Raw genomic sequence first — 24476 nt, 5'->3', positions numbered from 1 at the left:
AAAAATAAAACAAATACGTATTGTATATACATTCAAAACAATACAGAATTATTGTTTATAAAATTAAAAATACCTGAATAAAACAATTCATCAGAAAATCACTCCTACATAAACTCAAAACCTCTCGACTAAATATGCGCTTTCAAAACAATTACTATACATTACTTACAAATATTTTAAAAATATCACTTGCAAACATTTTAAAAACTATCTTAAAAAGAGAGAGAACCACATGTTGCTTACCTTGAAAAATGCATGAACAATACGGTCACCCAAGGGGTTAATAGCCAATTCTGGAATTCGAAGGAAATCTTCACGGGAAAGAGAACCATTGTCTCCTTTATCCAGACTAGTGAATCTACTGTACAACCGTTCTATCTGACTAGGAAGAACTGAAATAAAAACCTTTTATTATAATAAAGTACAACATTTCTGACAGACATTCACAACAATTTTTATACAATTAAAATTATTACTAACCACTTATTAGTACAGTTCACTCTTACATGCCTATCTATCTCTACTGATCTGTAACAACAAGAGTCAACAACCACAAATATTACTACTGCATAATGTGACCGAGTATTCGAATATCTTTCCTTTTCATTCCCACTTTTCTTTACGATCTGCAAAAACGACTGTAACATGATGAACCATTAATATCTATTGAAGTTTATTTATAAACATGATAGCTTTACCATCATCAGTGGGAAGATACCATTCATAAGCAGATGATGGAACATACCCTTCATATGCAAACAGATTACTATAGTACTACGACAACTTTCTCTTGCATTTCCTTGTCTTTTTCAGGCTTGCCGAGGTCAAAATGGTGGTGAAGGAACAAAGAGGACAGCCCCTAACCCCTCAAGACACATCACATTAGAGATATCAGGAGTTGCAGAATATGTAGGAGAGGTGAAGGAACCAACAGATACGTGACAGTCAAAAGTCGTGGCAGTCACTGTAGTCCGAGTTATGGGAGTCACTGGAGCAGTCAGGCGACCCAATAAGGACTTCACACTTGGCTCCCCTGAGGTTCCCAGGATGGCCATAACTCCATAAGTTTCTCAGTATCCTCCAAACCTACAAGAACAGTTGGCGCTTAGTGGTAAGGTCTTCCTAAAGCCTGGAAAGAAGAGAGACGAGAGAGGAGAGAGAGGAAGAGAGAGAGAGAGAGAGAGAGAGAGAGAGAGAGAGAGAGAGAGAGAGAGAGAGAGAGAGAGAGAGCTAAATAACTGGTAGGAACCAAATACTACACCAATTGAACATGAGTGACCATGAATGTACGTACTCTGAATATCAAGTGATAGTAAGTCCAACACTCACAAACTGGTTACAATATAAGTATCCTGCAATATTCAGTACAGTGCTCAGTGCTCATGGGAGAGAGAGAGAGAGAGAGAGAGAGAGAGAGAGAGAGAGAGAGAGAGAGAGAGAGAGAGAGAGAGAGAGAGACTGAAATTACAAACGTTGGATATATCAAAGCACTGCAGGTGACATTTCAAAATAAGTAAGAATGGCCATGAATATATAACTGAATAAAAGTTACTGATATCTATTAATCTGAAGTTAAGTGAATATTGAACACTGAATTTAGGCCAAAGGCCAAGTGCTAGGACCTATGAGGTCATTCAGAGCTGAACTGGAAATTGACAGTACTAAAAGGTTTGAAAAATGTAGGAGGAAAACCTCACTGTTGCATTATGAATCAATTGTTAGGAGACGGTGGAAAGTAAGATGGAAGAAAAGAGAATATGAAAGGAAGTACAGTAAAAAAAAGCACAAAAGTGGTTACAGCTAGGGGCCAAAGGCATGCTGCAACGAACCTTAAGTAATACCTACAGTGCAATACGAGGTGCACTGATGGCACTAACCTCCCCCCCCCCCCCCCTTCAGGGAGTTTGAAATTAATGAAGAGCTCAAGATGCTAGAAGTTATCAGTTAACAATGATAATTCTGAAAATCACATATCTTTCTTTCCTTCTTTAGTAATAATTCTAATTTTAATATAATTGTTTTATCAAGCAACTACCAGTGACATTATGGTCACTTCATTAAAACTCAACCTTGCAGTAAACCACAAGGTAAAACACAGTAAGCTGTTTATTGCAGTGGTCACTGTGGGTTTGAAAAAAACTCAAAACCACAGCCAATATGGGACCAAGGTATTACTGTACAATGGCAATGATGTTACCTTAAAAGAATTGTTTGCCCTTTCACTGTTGGTTGGCTGAGCATTCAAGGCTATCTCCATTGAGAAACATACAATAAGACTTCTTTCTTTTTTGTTAAAGTTCACAAAGTACACAGCACATATATTTATAATCATTTAAAAGGTCCATATTAAATTACCTGCATGTATCAAATCTGACATGAAATAGAAAGATAACTTTCTACATAGGGTACACAAAATATGAGTAAGTATCATAAATACAAAGTATATTTAAAAGGAATGATAAAGAGCCATCATATAAGCTTATATCATCAAAATTTATTACTGCTGAGCTTTCTAATGATAAAGATGACCACAATAATTAGTTCTGCTGGACTCTCTGAAGATAAAGATGACTACCACAGTTACTCCTGCTGGGCTCACCAAAGGTAAAGATGACTACAACAATTACTCCTCCTGGGCTTTCTAAAGATAAAGTTGACTATAAAAATTTCTCTTGCTGTGCTCTCTAAAGGTAATAATGGCTACCACAATTACTCCTGCTGGGGGGGGGGTCTCTTAAGAGGTAAAGAGAACTACTAAAATCACTCATGCTGGGATCTCTAAAAGTAAAGATGACTACCAAAATTACTGCTGGACTCTACAAAGGTAAAGAGAAATACAACAGTTACCATTGCTTAGCTCTCTAAAGGTAAAAAAAATGACTCCTGTGGGCTCTCTAAAGGTAAAGATGACTACCAAAATTACTCCTGTGGGCTCTCTAAAGGTAACAATGACTACAAAATTGCTCCTGCTACACTCTCTAAAGGTAAAGACAACTACCAAAATTACTTGTCCTGAGCTCTCTAAAGACAAAGATGACTACCAAAATTACTTCTGTGAGCTCTCTAAAGGTAAAGATGGTTATCAAAATTACTCCCACTCCCTCTATTGATACTCTCACTAAAGTATAAATGAATACCCAAAAATTAACTTGTTGATACTCTCTAAAAGTAGAATGAAACCATGGGGGACTTACCAAAATTACTTGTGATACACTCTCTAAAGGTAAAGATGACTACCAAAATTACTCCGCATGGGTTCTCTAAAGATAGGGATGACTACCACAACTACTTTTACTGGGCTCTCTAAAACTAATGATGACCACCACAACTACTCCTGCTGGGCTCTAAAAATAAATGGGACTACTAAAATTACCATTGCAGGGCTCTCCCAACGTAATGATAACTACCACAGTTGCTACTGATGGGTTCTCTAAAGGAAAAGATGACTACCAAAATTACTCCTGCAATTAAGAATTCCTCTTCAGAAAATATTCATTCACAAAATACTGTATCACCATTACTTATAAGTTTCCCTTTACATTCTACAAGGAAAAATTGCTACAAGGCAAAATTGCTGTATTAATCTTGGCATATTTCTATACTTGCCTCTATTATGATAGCTGTATTCCTTGCATCAGGTGGGAAGATGATAGTGTGAGAAGTATTAAAATTATGTGATATAGTTTAGTTTGAACTGCCTTTCACCCATTCCTTTCTGGTGGTTTGAGCATCTAGTTTTCTATTCAGTTTTTTCTTCTGTTCACATGAAAGGGGAGGTGGGGGGAATACATAATAGTGAGGTATATATTTAAAAATATATTATACAAAATTTCTATTTTTGAAATGAATCTTACCTTTCTATTGTGATAACCGATTTCTACACTGAGCAAAGGAGATGGGAAAAGTGCAGTGACAAGTTTAGTAACACCCAAAAAACCATAACATTTTACCAGGAATATGACACTACAACCAAAAACACCATAAAATTTCACCAGGAATATGACACTACTAACCTAATGATTAGCATCTGCCTGCTGGTACTGCCACCAAGTGAGGACTAATTCATTAGGTAGCAAGACTTCTGAACAATACTGGAGGTTTCTTGCTAGGGATACTGCTCACTCGCCGATGCAAGCGAGACACAAGGCCTTGTGCCTAGGTCAGCAGAGCGATGACGGTAAAATAATGAGGGCCCTCACCTAATACAACATAGGTGCCTTCATACTCCCCAAAACTAGATAATATCCTAACTAAATAGAAAGGCTAGAGTACAGCTACACTATTGTTGGGATACGAATTGCCCTGTCAATTCCACTGTCATAAGCCAGGAAAGGTGAACTATTTTGAAGATAGTACCTGAATTGATTAGGAATTTCAAAACCTGTTCAACTTGTTGGTAGGGCTGGAATCCCTGAACAGTTGTGCCTCCAATTTTGTACACTACAGGATATAGTTGATATACTTGGCAACTTGGACTTATTATATAGAATGTCTCTTACAAAATTAAAATTAGAAACAAATTTACTTTACTTTTTATCCAGTTACAAACTATATTTACTTTCTTTCTCTACACTTTCACAAATTTCTAAGAGTATGATATCCTTCAAGATTATCATAGAAATGTAATGCACATAAAACGATTCACAGACATTATTTTAGAAAAAATGGGACGTATTTAAGACAGGATCAGTGACCCAGCGATCACAATAATTGCCCTTCCTGACAATACCCATAAGCATAACCAAGGCAAAGAAATTTCTCTCCTCTGATACTGTGATGTCATACCACCTTGCATAAAACGAAGTAACAATTAGACTCCTCTACAATCAGTTCCATTATAGAATCATTCCAGAAAAAATTGAAAAAATCACTTTCACAAGCATTTTCTTCAAAATCATCCACCTGCATTCCTGATAAACTTTCACCAAAGTCGAAGGTGTGAGGCAGAAAGTTATCACCATCAATCCATTGCCACCCAGGATATGACATTTCTGACATGGCCAATCCTGCCTCCCCTGCCACCCATACCTCCCCTCCTCCGTGCAGTTTGTAGCAATGGACGACATCTTTCTCTCGTAGATAGTGGTGTTGGAGACGGAGTTGGGGTATCGGATGAGATGGAGGATCATCAATGTCAAATGGACGACATCTTTCTCTCGTAGATGGTGGTGTTGGAGACGGAGTTGGGGTATCGGATGAGATGGAGGATCATCAATGTCAGAGTCATCAGTACAGAGAAACAATGATTGGCTAACTCTTCCCTACTCTTTTTTAATTGAGAATGAAGCCATGATGTTGGAGATGGTTTTGGGGAATGTTGGAGAACAGAGGTAGCTGAGGAAGTGGAGGCTTCACCCTCCCAAGAGCTAAAACTTCCTCTTCACTTTCATCTTCAGATTCATCACCAATATCTTCATGCACATAAGTTTTATCTTTATCACTATCATCTACTGAATCTTCACTATATTCATCACCTTCAAAATCATTAGGTCATTGCTTACAACTATAAAATACTAAGTGCGCAGAGAAAGAAGGTAAATGAAAGCGCGAGTGGCCAGATCGATGTTGCTCCATGATGGCTAATAAGGCAATAAGAGCACTGTATTGGTATTGGTGTGATTATTATTATTATTACAGGTAGTTCCCGGGCTACGACGGGTTTAGCTTATGACGTTCCGAGGTTAAGGCGCTTTTCAATTATATTAATCAAATCATTTCCAGGGTTATGACGCATGTACCAATGTTACGACGCCTACAACGCTCATCTGGCAGAAGAAATATGACACCAAAAATGCAAAATAATCAATATTTGAAGTATTTTTTTTTTTATGAAAAATGCAATAAAAATGCAGTTTACATACTTTTGAACGTATCCAAAGCATTAAAAGTAAGGTTTTCTTAGGATTTTTGATGATGTTCCGGCTTACAACAATTTTCGGGTTACAACGCGTCTCAAGAACAGAACCACCGTCATAACCTGGGGACTGCCTGTATTATTATTTTTTATTTATTTATTTTTTTTTTTTTTTTTGGGGGGGGGGGGGGGGGGGGGGGGGGGGGGGGTGGGGGGGGGGGGGGGGGGGGGGTGTCTATCACAGTTATCCAATTCGACTGGGTGGTATTTATAGTGGGGTTCCGGGTTGCATCCTGCTCCTTAGGAGTCCATCACTTTTCTTACTATGTGTGCCATTTCTAGGATCACACTCTTCTGCATGAGTCCTGGAGCTACTTCAGCCTCTAGATTTTCCAGATTCCTTTTCAGAGATCTTGGGATCATGCCTAGTGTTCCTATGATTATGGGTACAATTTTCACTGGCATATCCCATATCCTTCTTATTTCTATTTTCAGGTCTTGATGCTTATCCATTTTTTCCCTTTCTTTCTCTTCAACTCTGGTGTCCCATGGTATTGTGACATCAATGAGCGATACTTTCTCCTTGATTTTGTCAATCAACGTCACGTCTGGTCTATTTGCATGTATCACCCTATCTGTTCTGATACCATAGTTCCAGAGGAGCTTTGCCTCATCGTTGTTTATCACTCCTTCAGGTTGGAGCTCCTACCACTTATTACTGCAAGGTAGCTGGTGTTTCTTGCACAGGCTCCAGTGGAGGGCTTCTGCCTCTGAATCATGCCTTTTTGTACTGGTTCTGTGCAAGTGCCAGACATTCGCTTGATATGTGGTTTATGGTCATTTTTCGTATTGCACTTCCTACATATGGGTAGATGTTATTTCCATCTAGTGTTCTTTGAACATATCTGGTTCTTAGGGCCTGATCTTGTGCCGCTGTTATCATTCCTTCAGTTTCCTTCTTGAGCTATGATAAGTGCTTCGCCTTAGGACCCTACGTATCTGCGGATTCGGTGCTGGGGCAGGGAGCTGAAACGTATCCTTGTTAGTTTAGCTAATTTTCATCATATTTGGTTTGTGTTTTTATGGTTGAATGAAAGAGGATGCGGGTAGGCCTCTCTTTCGTGTCTTAGATCTAACACGGGTTAGATTGGTTAGGTGGTCTGGATTGTTTTGGCTCCTTGTGATAGTAGTGGACAGGTTCTGTCGTGTAAGCGGGCGAACCCCTTTGACAAGATCCTACTTGGATTCTACCATGTAACTGGATGAGAAATCCCTTTGGTAGATCCGAAGAGTCTTTCAGCAACAGGTCACACCCTCGCTGTAACTCTTCAGGCAATGCAGACTCATAGACAGTATCCATGCAGTCTTCTGCCTAACCAGGTAAGAACAAAGGTTTTTATATCCTACAACATGTGTTGCTTCCCTTTTCTATATTGTTTAGCTGTCTCTTACCCTCCACCAAGGGTGCCAATCAGCTAAGTATATATCTGACAGGAAAGTTCATGTACAAAAATGATATTGTTATGATACAATAAAGTTTTGTACACAGGAAAGTTCATGTACAAAAATGATATTGTTATGATACAATAAAGTTTTGTACATACTTACCTGGCAGATATATACGATTAATGGCCCGCCCAGCCTCCCCTCAGGAGACAGGTGGAAGAGAAAATCTGATTAGAAAACGGGATTGGTTCATACACCCGCCGCTGGCGGGAAGGGTAGACCACCTGACCTACCTGTCACGTGTGCCGCGAGATTTGATATTCTGTCGAGAACGTCAGAGACTATAGCTAAGTATATATCTGCCAGGTAAGTATGAACAAAATGATATTGTAATGATACAATTAAGTTTGTTCATACTTACCTGGCAGATATATATATAGCTGTATTTTTCCGAATCCGACAGAAATTTAAACACTTACGACACACGCAGTGGGAGTCAGGTGGTTAGTACCCATTCCCGCCGCTGGGAGGCGGGTATCAGGAATCATTCCCATTTTCTATTCATAATTTTTTATTTCCACTGTCTCCTGAGGGGAGGTGGGTGGGTACTTGATTATATATATCTGCCAGGTAAGTATGAACAAACTTAATTGTATCATTACAATATCATTTTGTTCATGAAACTTACCTGTCAGATATATATATAGCTGAATCCCACCTTTGGTGGTGGGAGTAGACAGAATAGAAGATTTTAGGAAACATATATATGCAGATAATTGATATCTTGATTCCTTACCTGTTAGCATAGCTGACTTCGAGGTTACTGCCGCGTAAGTCTGCTTGTGCTACTAGAGTTTGCCAGCGGAGGTAGAGACCTATATGCTGGTTCACCTCCAGATTGAATCTGTCAACAGGGGCGAGACCACGACGTGACCTAGACCATAGACCATACAAATGAGGGCAACGAAGTAAAAACCAAACCACCTGGCGTAGCCTACCAAAAGTATCCCACATAGACTAAGCTAATGGAAGGGAGATCCGCCGCAGGCGGTCAACCCCACAACCATAACACAAGTTAAAAACTCCCCTAAACCATTAAGGATAGGATGAGCGCTACCTCCTGCCCCCAAAACAGTGTCTGCAGCGACGTATGGTCCTAGCGAGTAACAATTTTCGTATGTTGCTTTCACATCCCGCAGGTAGTGTGAAGCGAACACCGAATTGCTTCGCCAATAAGTGGCGCTCAAAATGTCTTTGATTGCCATATTCTTGTGAAAAGCCACCGAAGTAGCAATAGCCCTCAACTCGTGGGCTTTCACTTTCAGAAGCTCCATGTCACTTTCACCACACTTTTCATGGGCTTCCTTAACCGTACTTCTTAAGAAGAACGCCAGTGCATTCTTCGACATCGGAAGATCTGGTTTTTTCACAGAGCACCACAAGTTCTCCGAAGAACCTCTGCATGCTCTAGTTCTCTGCAAATAAAACTTGAGAGCCCTGACAGGACACAGGACTCTCTCAGCTTCAGGTCCCACTAGCTCCGACAACCCCTTGATCTCGAACGTTCTCGGCCAAGGTTGGAAGGGTTCTCGTTCTTTGCCAAGAACGTAGGACTTAAGGAACAAACTGCACTATGATCCTTGAACCCAATATGCTTGCTTATGACTTGAATTTCGCTAACCCTCTTCGCCGTCGCCAGAGCGGTTAGGAAATAGTCTTCTTAGTAAGATTCCTAAGCGAGGCTAAATGGAGCGGTTCAAATTGACTCGACATGAGGAACTTCAGTACCACGTCTAAGTTCCACGATGGTACCTTAGGTTGGAGAACTTTCACAGTCTCAAATGATCTAATGAGATCATGAATGTCTTTATCATTCGCTAAGTCGAGTCCTCTATGTCTGAAGACCACAGAAAGCACGCTTCTGTAGCCTTTAATCGTGGGAACGGCTAGTTTCGCTTCTTTCCTAAGATGAAGAAGGAAATCTGCTATCTGGCTCACAGAGGTTGAGGTGGAGGAAATGCCCTTCCTTCTGCACCAACTTCTAAAGACAGCCCACTTTGATTGGTAAACTGCGACTGAGGAGGGCCTCCTTGCGTTGGCAATCGCCGTTGCCACAGGTCTTGAAAAACCCCTCGCTCTGGCCAACTTCTTGATAGTCTGAACGCAGTCAGACTCAGAGCGGGGAGGTTTTTGTGGTACCTCTCGAAGTGGGGCTGTCTGAGTAGATCTTTCCTTAGGGGCAGAGTCCTCGGAAAGTCTATTAGGAAGGACATCACCTCCGTGAACCAGTCGGGCCGCTGGCCAGAAGGGGGCGATGAGGGTCATTCTCGCTCCTTCTGATGCAGCGAACTTCCTCATTACTTCCCCGAGTATTTTGAATGGGGGAAAAGCGTAAACGTCTAGTCCCGACCAATTCCACAGTAGGGCGTCTACTGCCACTGCTCCCGGGTCCAGAACTGGGGAGCAATACAGCGGAAGTCTCTTCGTTCGGGAAGTTTGCGAAAACGTCCACATGAGGACGTCCCCACAGCTTCCATAGCGCCTGGCATACTTCCTGATGAAGGGTCCATTCCGTCGGCAGAAGCTGTCCTTGCCGACTGAGAAGGTCCGCTCGCACGTTTTCCACGCCTGACACAAACCTTGTCAGAATCGTGACGTTTTGCGCCTTCGCCCACATCAGGATATTCCTCGCGATGACGAACAGAGAATGAGAGTGAGTTCCCCCCTGTTTCCTGAGGTATGCCAAGGCTGTGGTGTTGTCCGAGTTTATCTGAACCACTTTGCTGGAGACTTCCTCCTCGAAGAACCTCAGAGCGAGGTAAACCGCTGAGAGTTCTTTTAGATTGATGTGCCAGGACACCTGTTCCCCTCTCCAGGTGCCTGACACTTCTCTCCCTCCCAGTGTTGCTCCCCAACCGGTGGAGGACGCGTCGGAGAACAACACTAGGTCGGGGTTCCGAAGCTTGAGCGAAAGACCTTCCGCAAGCTTCTTTGGATCCAACCACCATTTGAGGTGCTTTTTCACTTCTTCCGTCAAAAGCAAGACCTCTTCTAGATCCTGTTTGCGTGACCAATTGCTTGAGAGGAAGAACTGAAGTGGTCGGAGGTGCAACCTTCCCAGAGAAACAAACTTCTCCAGTGAGGAAATGGTCCCCAGCAGACTCATCCATTCCCTCACCGAGCATGTTTCCTTCCCCAGAAAGGCCGACACTTTGTCCAGGCATTGAAGTTGTCGCCCCTGGGACGGAAAAGCCCGAAAAGCCACTGAGTCCATCTGAATCCCCAGATAGACTAAGGATTGAGAAGGAGTCAGATGCGACTTCTCGAGATTCACCAGAAGTCCCAGGGACTTCGCTAACGACAGAGTCGTGTGCAGGTCCTTCAGACACCTGTCTGGCGATGAGGCTCGAATAAGCCAGTCGTCTAGGTAGAGAGAGATCCTTATATCCGCAAGATGGAGCCACCTCGCAACGTTCTTCATAAGAACGTGAACACCATCGGCGCCGTGCTGAGACCGAAGCAGAGTGCCCTGAATTGGAAAATCTTCCCTTTCAGGACAAACCGCAGGTATTTCCTTGAACGGGGATGGATGGGGACGTGAAAGTATGCGTCCTGAAGGTCTAACGAGACCATCCATCCCCCGGTCTTAAAGCTGCAAGCACGGATTGAGGTGTCTCCATCTTGAACTTCTGCTTGGTAACGAAGCGATTCAGACTGCTGACATCCAGAACGGGGCGCCACCCCCTGACTGCTTCGGCACTAGGAACAGACGGTTGTAGAACCCCGGAGAACTCCGGTCGAAGACTTGTTCCACTGCCTGCTTCTCGATCATTTGATCTAATAGATCGTGAAGCACTGTCTGTTTTTCTCCCTGATACGACGGAGACAAATCCTTTGGTGTCGAAGACAGCGGGGGTAACGACAGGAAAGGAATTCTGTACCCCTTCTTGACGATGTCCAGAGACCAAGCGTCGGCACCTCTCTCTTCCCAAGCTTCCCGCGAAATGTAGAAGTCTGGCTCCTACCGGTGTCTGAAGGACTTCCCTCTCACTTCTTGCTCTTGGAAGGAGCGGGAGTCTTGCCTCTAGAAAGAGCCTCTTCCTCTGAGGGGCTGGCTTCGAGGAAGAAGCGGGTCGAAAGGGCTTCGACTTCTTCAAAGCAGAGGACCAGAAGCCGAAGAAGTAGCAGGCTTCCTAGAAGACTGAGCCAGAAGGTCTTGAGTTGCTTTCTCCTGGAGACTGGCTGCTATGTCCTTTACCATAGACTGGGGGAAGAGATGTTCTGAGAAAGGCGCGAAAAGAAGATCCGCTTTTTGCGCTGGTGAGACCGACTTTGCAGTGAAATTGCAAAAAAGTGCTCTTTTCTTAAGCAGTCCCGTGCTGAAATGGGCAGCCAATTCCTCAGAACCATCCCTGACGGCCTTGTCCATGCAAGACAATACACTGGACAGCTCCCCCAGAGTGATGGAATCAGAACTCCTGGACCTGGCATCCAATACCCCCAGGCACCAGTCAAGAAAATTAAAGACCTCTAGTGTCCTGAAGAGGCCTTTAAGGTGAAAGTCTAACAACTCGCTATGTGTCCACGAGACCTTCGGGAAGACAAAAAAGATCTTCTGGTGGCGTCTACAATGCTACCAAAGTCTCCTTGAGCTGAGGCTGGAAGCTTAACTCCGACGTTTTCTCCCGTCTCATACCATACCAGCTTTGCCACCAAGTCTTGAAGGTGGTAAAGTGAAAGAAGTCTTACCTGAAGCTTTCCTCTTTTCCATCCAATCATGGACCTTTCTAAAAGCTTGCTTCGTAGAAAGCGACTTCTTCATCCTCACAAAGCCCGAGATCTTAGCAGCTTTTGGAAGACGAAAACTGAGAGGGAGGAGTACGTGGAGCTTCAGGTTGGAAGGTGTCTGCAAAGACTGACTGAAGTAAACGAGTCAAAACCTTGTAGTCCGTCGAAACTGGAGCCAAGTGCTGTTCTTCGTCCACTTCGACGAAAGCGTCACTAACTTCCTCTTCAGACACTGGAGAAGTCGGAGGAAGTAAAGAAGAGTCCTGAGCTTTCTCAAAAGAGAAAGAACGGCGAACAGGAAGAGTTCCCGCCTCCGCTTGTGCTTGCGGAAGTGGAAAACTGACGTCCGTATGCGCGCGTTTTGCGTCCGAAGCCAATCTACTGGCGCCGACAGAAGCGCGCTCAAACTCCACAGGTGTACACCTGGCGTCCACTTGTGCGCGCTGAGTGTCCACAGGTGCGCGCCGAGCGTCCATGATGCTCGCCGAGCGTCCACTGATGCGCGCCGAGCGTCCACTGGTGCGCGCCTAGCGTCCACTGGGCGCGCCGAGCGTCCACTAACACTCGCTGAGCGTCCACTGGCGCTCGCGAAACTTGCACCGAGTCACGTTCGGCGTCCACTAAAGCGCGTTTGACTTTCGCAGAAGCGCGTTCTGCATCTAAGGAAACTCGCTTCTTATCCACAAGTTTCGTATCAGCGGAAACAACCGCTTCACGAGAGCGAGAAACGAATTTCTCGCCTCCTCTAGAAAGTTGCTGGGGAGCAGGACTAACTCTAGAGGGAGACTCAAACGGAGAGAGAGACGAGCGAGGAGGGAGAGGGAGAACGCCTCGACCTCTTTCACAGGAAGGTTGTCATCCTTACGGCGACGTGGAGCAGTCTTTCTCGAAGGAAAAACATCTCGAAGTTGCTGCTGAAGAGACTGAAGAATCTTGCTTGTAGGTGAAGCCTCCTTTTCTGGGGAGGGGCTGATCCTGTGAGCAGGAGAGCGGCGAGGGGGACGACCTTCTTGCTACTCCCAGGAACCGCCGCTTCACGCACCTTAGAGCGACTGCGGCGCTCGAAAGAAACATCGAGGGAAGACTCCGCCTCGACGAATCCTTACGCTTCTTCTGCGGAGGAAAAAGCAGCAAACGCACTATCAGGCGACGAGCAAAGTTCCGGAGAACAACTTGGACGTGAAGCGTCCCGAACGCGAGCCGTCCTTTTCAGCGGACGTGATGCGGTATGAGAGCTCCACCCTTGCGCGGGGAGGAAGCTTCAGAAGAAGAAAAGCACTCCTTGAGAAGACGTGCACGCGCACGCTCCTTGGCAGTCTGGGTATGTTCGTCAGAAGCTGCCGAAGGCACGCCAGATCGGTGGGGGTTCCTCGTAACCCTCCTTCGACTTTCGACATGCTCTCTCCCCGTAATCTGGAGTCAAGCAGAGGTCTAGGTCTAGAGGCGAAATGAGGCCGATCTGACGCACCCTCCACTACACAAGGGGCACTTTCACTGCACTTTTCTTCACTTTTGCTCTCCAGAGCTAACACTTTTGATTCTAAGTTACGAATCGATTCAAGAATTAGCGATAACGTATTACCTTCTACCGACACTGTCTCAGGGGCCGGAGGCAACACTACAGGGGTAGGAGCATAATCTACAGAAAGGGTAGTTAGCAGGAGAATAATTTAAATCTTGCCTACCTGAAACACTCCTGGAGGAAGACCTCCTTAACCTATCTCGTTCAAGTTTCTTAAGATAGGTTTCATACGCCTTCCATTCCGACTCTGTTAGTCTTTCACACTCCTTACGACGACTTTCAAACGTACATTCATTCCCCCTGCACACTTTACAAACAGAATGTGGGTCTACTGAAGCTTTCAGTAGCCTACCTCTACATTCAGCCATCGAACAAAATCTAGCGCTAGTAGAACTAGACCCTGACATCTTGATCAAAGAAAATTCAATACCAAAATCAATTCAAACCAAAGTCAACGTGTGCCAAGCCACCGATCCAATTCAGATACCAAAGAAAAACCAAAAGGGATACTCAAGTAGCTAGTAAGTTTCCAAAATCTGGACGGAGGTGCTGCAAACAGGTGTTTCCAGCACCGGCGACAGAAAAATTATGAATAGAAAATGGGAATGATTCCTGATACCCGCCTCCCAGCGGCGGGAATGGGTACTAACCACCTGACTCCCACTGCGTGTGTCGTAAGTGTTTAAATTTCTGTCGGATTCGGAAAAATACAGCTATATATATATCTGACAGGTAAGTTTCATGAACAAACTTTATTGTATCATAACAATATCATTTTGATGGCAGTGAAAAACTTGTCAGGGCCAGAGTGGACAGATTTTGGTGAACTTCCAGATATGGGGCTTTTTGAGCAGCTCTGGCATGGTGGGCAGTAGCCTCGGGCAGCCCACTAATAGGGCTAGTAGGTCGGGAAACCAATCATTTTTGTGGACAATATAGAGCTACTGGTCAGGCTGATATTATGATTAGGTTGGAGCTTGTTCAGCACTCTCTTATCAAGTTGAACAGGGAAAAGATGTCAACATCTAGGATGAACCAGGATCCGTAATGCATTCATAGCCTTCGAGCAGAATGAACCCAGCTTTGATTATTTTACTCAGGTTATCAATCCGGATAATTGCTGTCTTCGGGAAAAATAATTGCCTTATAAATAGTTCCTGAATGTATCACCATTCAAGTACACCAAATACCTTTGCATCTTTTTATTTTTTTATTGGCTTACGCTACATGTAAGTTATCTTGATGATACGTCATTCTTTTTGGGGAAACTTTGATTTTAGGATTTGTTTATTGGCCATAGGCTATTAGCAAGACACCGGTAATTAGTTACCTTAGAGTAATTCTTGAGTGTTACACCATCCCTTTAGGCCAAAACTTTGGCATTTAAGATCTGCTTACCGGACTTAAGGGGGCCAGCCGGTACCCCTATACGTATATTGGGGTATAGGGCGAAAAATGCAGTCATAAAAAAATTCATGGAGCTTCGTATGGCAATGGAGAATGCGTAAAGGAAATATTTCGTCAAAATTCCTCTTGCTTTCGTAGTTACAGGGTAATTAGTAAACGCGACTCAATAAGACAAAAACATTGATCCGTACAAGAAAATGCAATATTTCTTCAGTTATCATAAATTTTGATAATTATTGTCAAAGGAATTGTGAGCAATGGCATCTGTAGAGATTCCATGAGTCGCAGGAGGGAAGGTTGTCAGCTTACCACTGTTCAGTGCGAAAGAAAACATGAAAGATTGTACACGTTTGAGTTTCAACTCTGACATTTGCTTGCTTTTACATCAGTTTATCTTTGTTTCGGCAAAAATTTCATCATGCCAAAGAGGAATAGACAAACAAAACATCATGCTAAAGAGGAAAAGACAAGCAAAACATCTTGCTAACATACAGAAGAAAATTTGCTTCAATACGAATTCAGAAAATCATAATATCTGCGATATTAGAGTAGTTAGTGAAGAGAGAGAGGGCGGGGCTTGGGGAGGGGTACGTAGTAAGTAATGCTTGCCTGACGCACACGTCGCGTTGTGCCCCAGGCTACGTCTTTGAGCAAAGGGATCGTCATTTGATAAATAACATAGTTTTGGTTTATTATTACCCAAAAAAGAATATGAAATTCATAATATTCTTGATTTATTATAGGTTCGAGTTTCACCTCTGATATTCTCTTGCTTTTACGTATGTCTGTTTATCTTTGTTTAGGCAAGAATTTCATCATGCCAAAGAGGAAAAGACAAGAAAACCATCTCGCTAACATACAGAAGAAGAAATTTGCTGTAATAAGCTGAGTTAGTGAAGGAGAGAGAGAGAGAGTTGTGATGGAAAGGAGTGCCCCAGGCTACGATATAAGAGCAAAGGGATCTTCATTAATGATTAAATTATGATAAATAACAGAGTTTTGGTTTATTAATACCCAAAACAGAAATATAAATTCATGATAATCATTACATATTTATCAACACTGTCTTTATAAAAATACAAAGGAAAACTTTGAATGCCTGTACCTCAAAACTATACTTATTGACCTTCAAATTATCTCACTTAGTTTTAAAGCTATAGCATTGAAATTTTGAGTATAACTTAGAAAGCCATTTTAGAACAATCAAATGAAGCCCTTTTTTCCAATTTTTTTCTTTTTATTTCTGATTTATAGGGTTTATTTTTTGCCCCAATGAAAAAATTCATATATACAAAAAAATAACTAAAAAAAAAACAATTTGATTAGAAGTCTACATCAGGTCTATATATGGTGGTAATACCATGTCTTGATATTAAATATCAAGGGAGGAGATAGAATTTGAAAAATGGTTATTTTCGGGATAAATCGCCCTGGCGTCACAAAATCGAAGGTCAGAGGCGAAAATCATATGCTGTTTGGAGATGTCCCAAGTCACCTTATTAAGTGGTATGAATGTCAAAGTCCTCTCCTTAAAAAATGGCATTAGCCAGCTGGCCCCCTTAAACTAAGTGCAAGACTCAGGTTAATAATTGTCTTAAAAGTAGACCTTGAATGTAATAGCAGTTAAATAGGTGGCTTGCACAATGGAAGATAATAGCAAGGGACTGTGCTTGAAAGCTAAGGACATAGCTATAACTCTAATAGCATGTGCTCTGACTTTGATTGGAAGAAGGTCTTCTTTGACTTGTGAGTGAGCCTCTCTTATTACATCTCTTGAGACAGAGCATTCTTAGTTAAAGGTTGAGATGGGTCTTTCACTCAACAACACGCATTATTGGAGGATCCTTGGATCTTCTCAGTTCTGTCCAAATAGAACTTAAGAGTTCTTACTTGACAGAGTACTCTTCTTCACTGTCTGACCCTACGGTATCACTTAGATTTTTCATATTGAAAGCACGAGGCCAGGGTTTTGCCAGTGATTCATTCTTAGCTAGGAATCCTTAAGTGGAGGGGCAAACTGACACCTTGCGAGAAGCCTACTCTTCTATCAATCGCTTGAATCTCACAGATTCTCTTGGCGGTTCCTGAAGTAATCAAGAATAACATCTTCCTAGTTCAAGTTTCTGAGAGACATTGAACTAAGTACAGTAGTGCCTCAAGTTACAAAATTAATCCGTTCCGAAGCGGCCTTCGTAACCTTATTTTTTCGTATCTTGAACTACGTTTTACATGTAAACCGCCTAATTCATTCCAAGCCCTACAAAAACACCATAGTAAATTTTATAATAAAGCTAAATTGGCCAATAAATGAAGTTTTTATTGTAAAACTAATATTGTAATACCTACCTGAACACCTGAATAAGCCCTGGTCACTTACCAGCCCGAACCATCATTTATTAAAAATTTACCAAATCTTTGGTTAAAATAAACGATCAGTGTTGCCAATCTCCTGGCAAACACCCTCGTTACCTAGTTACCAGCCCACCGCTGATAGCCCTGCCTCACGGGCCGGTCACACCTGCCCTCTCACATCAATCATAACTCAATAACTCTGTATGCGAGGGGAGGAGGGTGGGAATCATTCAGGTGTTCAGGTAGGTATTACAATATTAGTTTTACAATAAAAACTTCATATTGCAATACACCCCCTGAACACCTGAATAAGCCCGATTAACAACATTAATTTGGAGGTGGGGAATCAAATCTACTCGGCCCTCCACTGTACCATTGTCAGTCAATATAATTGAGTACGCGGGTCAGTCTCAAGTTCATTTGTCACTCGTCCAAACTAATCTCCCATGTGTGGCCTTCTAGGCCTCCCATATGTGGAGGGAAAAAAACTCCCTGCACCTCTACCCTAAGGTCAAAACTCATTGAGTGCTGGAGGGATACAAACCTGTTTCCTCTCAGCTGGCTATGTGCCTCACCTGAGTAGAGGAAAAACTGAAGACCTCCCATGTGGCTCTCGGCCTCTCATGTATGGAGGGAATCTGAAGACCTCCCATGTGGCTCTCGGCCTCTCATGTATGGAGGGAATCTGAAGACCTCCCATGTGGCTCTCGGCCTCTCATGTATGGAGGGAATCTGAAGACCTCCATGTGGCTCTCGGCCTCTCATGTATGGAGGGAAACTGAAGACCTCCCATGTGGCCTTAGGCCTCTCATGTACGGAGGAGACAACCATGTCCATCGGTGCGTCTGCGACGGTGTCGTCGATCGTAGTGATGTACCTGCCTGTCTGTACTCTGCCTGGTTGGCACTTGGAAGAATACCCTCAGATAGACCCAGACATGTTCTTTCCTATCTGTCCTAATACTTAAAATCCTCTCGTGATATATCATATCATGAATACCTTATACATATTCCTAATATTCGCTCCCTACTCTAATACTAACTCAGACAGCAAGATTGTTAGGTTTAAAAATAGAATTTAGGCCAAAGGCCGAGTATTGGGACCTATGAGGTCAGTCAGCGCTGAAGGGAAATTGACAAAGTTTGAAAAGGTGTGACAGGAAGAAAAACCTCTGTTGCACAATGAGTCCAGTGTTAGGAGAGCATGGAAAATAGGATGAGAGAATATGAAATCAGAAAAAGTAGAGAGAGAGAGAGAGAGAGAGACGAGAGAGAGAGAGAGAGAGAGAGAGAGAAATACATCGTCTAAGATAGAGAGAGAATATAAAATCAGGGAAGTAAGAGAGGAAGAGAGAGAGATGAGAGAGAGAGAGGAGAGAGGGAGAGAGAGAGGGAGGAGAGAGAGAGAGAGAGAGAGAGAGAGAGATGGAGAGAGAGAAATTACAATCGTCTAACATCTCCACCTCCGTAAATTGCACCCTCTTCTAAGGTTTTTAAAAGGGTTTATTTATTTTATAAACGATAATATACTCGTATAACTCCGTAAAGCTATGAACAACCGAACGAGAACTTGTTGTTAATGCGATCGAGTCCTATAACAACATCACTTTATTGTATTGATCAGCGTATGACAGTAATCGAATCCGATAGCAACATCCGTTATTGTATTCATCCGCGTGTGACGGTAATTACTGTATAAATGCAGCTGAAGCTAATAAGGCAAAATTACGTGCATCAGCAACCTGGACAGAAGTCCCGAGCTTTTGTATGAATTCAAACGCACCGTTGGTAAAGAAACTAATAGCATGAAAGAGCTCATTACTGTTGGTTGTTTTTTTTTTTTACACAGACAAAGGATTAATAAAGTATATAAAGTGTAAGGTTCGTAATACCTATGAAAACGAGTGAAAAACGAACGGAATCCTAAATTTAACGCCATCTAACCCGATGGAAAAACTAGCTTCCAATGAGACGTATCAGTCAAATTTTGGACTTAAAATACATCGTAAGACGAAACAGTATGACTTCGTTCCATAAGTTAAGTATCCAGATATTCATTAATATGCTAACTAGGGACAAAAACATTAGCCGAGACCAAGTGATATGGTTGAATCTGGAGCCAAGGAAAAAACAAAAAACAAAAACAGACTAGCCGGCATCCTTGTCTGTCTAAGCCACACCTCCTTACAATAGTGCTGTTTGACGACAAGCTAGTGTAATTGTAATTTAATTGAAAAGTAATAAAATAATATTTAAAGGTAATTAAATTAACTTTATTAGGCCTAATATTAATTTCAGTTGTCATTGTAATTAGATAATACGACTGGTAATAATTTGTAACTGTAAATTGACATAAGCGCAATGTAATTACTGACGGCAATAGTCGGTTAAACGTATGAAGATGTCATACATACGAATTCCTTATATCTGCCATCTGATTATATGCCCCAAGATAGATACCTCATTGACTATGTTAAATGTCAACATAGTTGAACACACGTCTCCTTCAAGACGTTTGTACAAACTTGGCATAAGTGAGAGTGTTGTTACGTTAGTCATTTTAGGCAATCAGAAGGAGAATGAGATGGATACGGCGACGCAAACCCGTATTCGTCATCCGCTGATTCCAGCGTGAATGACTGCCGAGTTAAGTGTTTATACTACGCTAATATGATGATACATATAATACAATGCTTTAGTCGGACAGAATCCGATCTTCATTCTGTTCGATTACATTCATATTAATTATCCTCCGATCGGATTCTCGTTCGTTTTCAATTACACCTGTACTGAATTATCAGAAGTCAGAATGCCTTGAGCCTACAGCGTTAGCCAATATAAAAATAACTATCGATATGTTGTACTGCGAATACTTTAGGCTAGGCTACTGAATATGCATACGACATATCATACGTGAACAAACTAGGCTAACTGTAGTTCATTTTATTCGATTTCTCTCCATACTGAATATCGCAAAGTCAATATGCATTGAACGGAGAATTAGTTGATATTAACAATTATCGTATCGTATAAGTAGAGAAAGTAAACCTTAAAGACGAAGGAGCATATCTGAAAGACCAACCATGGCCTAAAAGCTTCTGATGCAAGGAACTCGAAGCAGGAAAAAGCCTAAAGATGCTCTAAGGACACTGTGCCTCTATAAACTACTACTTTTCTTTTAATAGAAAACGACCCGAAGAAGCCTGCACTTCTCTTCCTAAACTAAACACTATGTAGCCTATTATCCCTACCTGTCTATATCTGACCTAAGTTTTTATCATCCTGAGAACTTACACATCGAGGGAAGGGGAATCTGCTGCCAACACTGCCTGCTCCGTGCCAGGGGGGACGGCGGATCCTGCCCTGTGGGCTTGCGGATCCCCATAACCCCCAGCACCGGTTAGGGCTGGTTCTGGAACAGGCAGGGGAGCTGAAAAGAACGATTAGTAATTTCAGTATCCCTATTGCTCGATCTATCCTCACTTAATCTTGACATAAAATCGGTAACAGGAGATGTCATACTCGATGTCCGCCTACTCTCAAGTCTCTTAAAGAGCACTGTCTCTAAGTCTTTATCTTGATCTACGTTAGTCTCTTCCTGCCTACACTTACTTCTTAATACAAGACCTTTCCTACGTTTGAGATACCCTAACATCTGGTCCAAAGACCACTCCTGACATTCCAAACATCTGGTCTTTACATTATATTGAACAGGCCTACAATTTACGCATAAGAAATGACTATCGTGTCATAGGGTACTCATCCTTTTCTTGCATTGTTGGCAAAGACGATACGTTGTTGAACTTCCGCTCGTCGTTTTCTGTGATGTCGTGGCCGAGAATGCAGTAGCCGTTGTCGTAGCTTGTGTTGTTTCTTCCTTTGCAGAATCAATGTCTGATGACAAGGTATTAAGAGCCATCCAACAGTAATCCAAAGGGATGCGTAATTCGTCACCAAAATCAATCAAATCAAAGGTGCAAATGAAGGCCGGGCAAGACCAAAAAGGAGTTCGCTGTGGATACATCTGTACTCCACCGCGAACGATAAGTGATTGATGTGAGAGGGCAGGTGTGACCGGCCCGTGAGGCAGGGCTATCAGCGGTGGGCTGGTAACTAGGTAACGAGGGTGTGTGCCAGGAGATTGGCAACACTGATCGTTTATTTTAACCAAAGATTTGGTAAATTTTTAATAAATGATGGTTCGGGCTGGTAAGTGACCAGGGCTTATTCAGGTGTTCAGGGGGTGTATTGCAATACAAAGAAATACAACAATTTGGACCATTCAGTACTTAACCTAACCATTACTGTACCTGTCAATAAAGTGCATTAGTGTACAGGGTACAACAAATACTGTGTACATGTACGTACATATGTAGTAACATGTGGAACCTTACCTTTTGAGTGAGGTGATGTCCAAAAGTGAGCTGAAAAAATCTTCCACCCTTGCTCATCTAAATCTTGACATTTGGTACATGGTAAGTCCCTACTACAAAGCTGCCCCCTACAATTAACACACCTTGTGTGCGGATCATAACACAACTTAGGCATTCTAATTTTGCTGCCATCTCTGCAAAATCTAACAAATAACAAACTAGAGTCTAACATGATAAGCTAATTCCTAGATGACTGGAAGCTAACAAAACAGCTAATCAGCAAAATACAACCAAGAAATTGTACATCACCAAACGAACTGATTCCAATATGGCGACGATAGTTGACTGCAAACAAATAATCCACATTACTCTGTGAGCGGCACAAAACGAATTGACGGTAGTTTGCTTAGCAGTACCGGAGAATCACAAAAGTGGGCAAGACCTGTATCACCTACATGAACGATAACAGCGCTCTCGGCACCAGGAAATTTGAATTTTCGACTGCCAGGTAAGAAAGCTTACAACTATGTAATTGTTTGGTAAGTCACTTATGTGAAAACCACCATTAACTGAAACTCGGTGATTTATGGCCCCATAATGGCACTTATGGCACCGATAACCGAAACTTGTCCCGTTATGGCGCTATAAATTGCCAATTTTATAGGGCTAGACAAGCGCCATAAAACCGGATCGCCGATAACAGTCCAATGATAACTGGGGACTGCCTGTAGCCCTCCTCTTTCTCATAAAGAGGGGAAGAAAAGGGAAGAACTTTTAGAAGAAACTTTTTAATGAAGCAATTTAGCCATTATCAAATCTGTTCAGTGCCCACTCAGCCCATTTTGGAAATGAAAGGACAATGCCTTAGGCTCAGCCTAGCAATCCTAAGGGACCTTGAATAATGAACTACTGGTTCCTAGAAGAAATCAGGAAGCTTGCTAATACAAACAATCAGTCTCTGGACTGCTGATGATACATCTGCTTTTCCCCCAGAGGAGTGTTATCATGGTCCCCAACCACCCCCATTCTTCCTCCCCCGACGAGTCAGAAGAGGAAGATGAAGCAGAGGCTTCCCCCGAAGGGAAAACTGCAAGCATGGGACGATTGCCGGGCGAGAGATAAGAAGACGAAGGATTGGCAACCAAGGGTGTGGTACCCACAACCGAAGCCTTGGGTATCTTCCTCTGATATTGCCGTCTCCTGACAAACTTCCTCAACTGCTCTTGAGACCAGCCATAACACTCAGTACACTGATTATCGATAGTACACTCGCCCTTGGCAATAGGAACAAAGGGCATGGGGATCAATCTCAATAGCATAGTGGAAGTTTCCGCACCTTTTACTCTGCACCCTGGGGCATTGCCAACCAGGGCCAGACTTCTTGGGCAATTGTGATTCGTGGGTTTACATAATAATCTATCAAACACACAATTATACACAAGACATTACCATAAGCAACAAAGAAAACTACCACCGAAATTGAAAGAAATCAGCAAATAGTCGGGCGGGCGAAGAAAACACATCTACTCCTAATGACTGCAGAAAGCAAATTGGAATGTTTACATCCGGTTGGGAGGGACTCCTGACTACCAAACCAGTAAACTACCAAAATGCCTCATCTGAAAGATTTCAACAGATGAGTCCAGGCTTCGTCTTCCTATTGTAAAAGACAGAAAGTTTGAATATTGTGTAAGAACAAAAAGTCTGCGATCTTTCAACTGCTAGGAACAAGGTCTCCTCAGGTTAACTTAAGGAAGGTTTTTCTATAAATATGTCCTCCTTAAGGACTTACCACTCCCAGTGTAAGCTACTAGGCCTACATAAGTTTACTGGTTATAGCCTAATCCCCCAAAAACTAATAACGAAACAGCCATTGGTTTTCTCCAATAGTTTAGGCCTTATCCATTTTTCCACATTTAGTAGTTTTTCACTGGACAAGCAGATTGAGCTATTGCCTATGAATCTGGTAGCCCAAGATCGCTTCCTGTTACTGCCAATGCAGAACCAGAGAAATTTATTCCTGGCGATTAGAAATTCATTTCTCGAGAAAATGTGGTTTGGATCCCACAATAAGCTGTAAGTCCCATTGCTATGTAACCAATTAGTTCCTAGCCACATAAAAAATCTAATCTTTTGTGTCAGCCCTTACGAGAGCTGTTCATCAGCTCAGTGGTCTGGTTAAAGCAATACCTAGGTATATATTTTTTTTTCTAAATTTATGCAATCCTTCTATGGTTAACAAAACCCTTGACTTTTAGGGGTTAATCTAAAGAAGTTACCATTCAGGTATTTCTTTGGAAATTAAAGTTTCCTATAGTAGCCATGAAAATAGCTAATACTTTCAAGTTCACAATGCCATACCTTGCCTAGTAAGTACCTTACCTAGTAGGCTACTACTATACTCGTTTTTTTTCCATCTGTCCATCTGCCTGTGGTGTTTACGCATGGTAACACTGCGTCCAGGGCTTTAAATAATATCCTATTTCGAATTTTCGAATATTAACGGTGTAATTCCCATACAGTAAATTATTAAAACACTTTTCAGTTGCAAATGTACACACGGATATCCTTTTATTTACCTAAATCTTACACATAGCGTAACTATTTAAGGCTCAGAACGCAGTGTTACCATGTGGAAACACCACAGGCGGATGGACAGATGGAAAAAAAACAGAGTATAGGTAGTAGGTATACCTAGCTAGCTAGTTTTACATAGAATTTGACCTTCCAAACTT

At 42.3% G+C, this 24476-nt stretch overlaps 1 protein-coding gene across 1 annotated transcript in view; it reads right to left on the bottom strand.

Moving 5' to 3' along the window:
- LOC135198603 (calcineurin B homologous protein 1-like) overlaps positions 1-24476 on the bottom strand; it is a 58219-nt gene that overhangs the window by 32095 nt on the left and 1648 nt on the right. The window contains exon 2 of the mRNA XM_064226334.1: positions 244-392. Within this exon, the coding sequence (XP_064082404.1) occupies positions 244-392 (149 nt within the window). The remainder of the gene's footprint in view (positions 1-243; positions 393-24476) is intronic.

The sequence above is a fragment of the Macrobrachium nipponense genome, chromosome 22, assembly GCF_015104395.2.
Source record: "Macrobrachium nipponense isolate FS-2020 chromosome 22, ASM1510439v2, whole genome shotgun sequence".
NCBI classification, from domain to species: domain Eukaryota; kingdom Metazoa; phylum Arthropoda; class Malacostraca; order Decapoda; family Palaemonidae; genus Macrobrachium; species Macrobrachium nipponense.
Note: the sequence above shows the minus strand (reverse complement) of the source record. Positions and strands in the feature narration are given on the sequence as shown.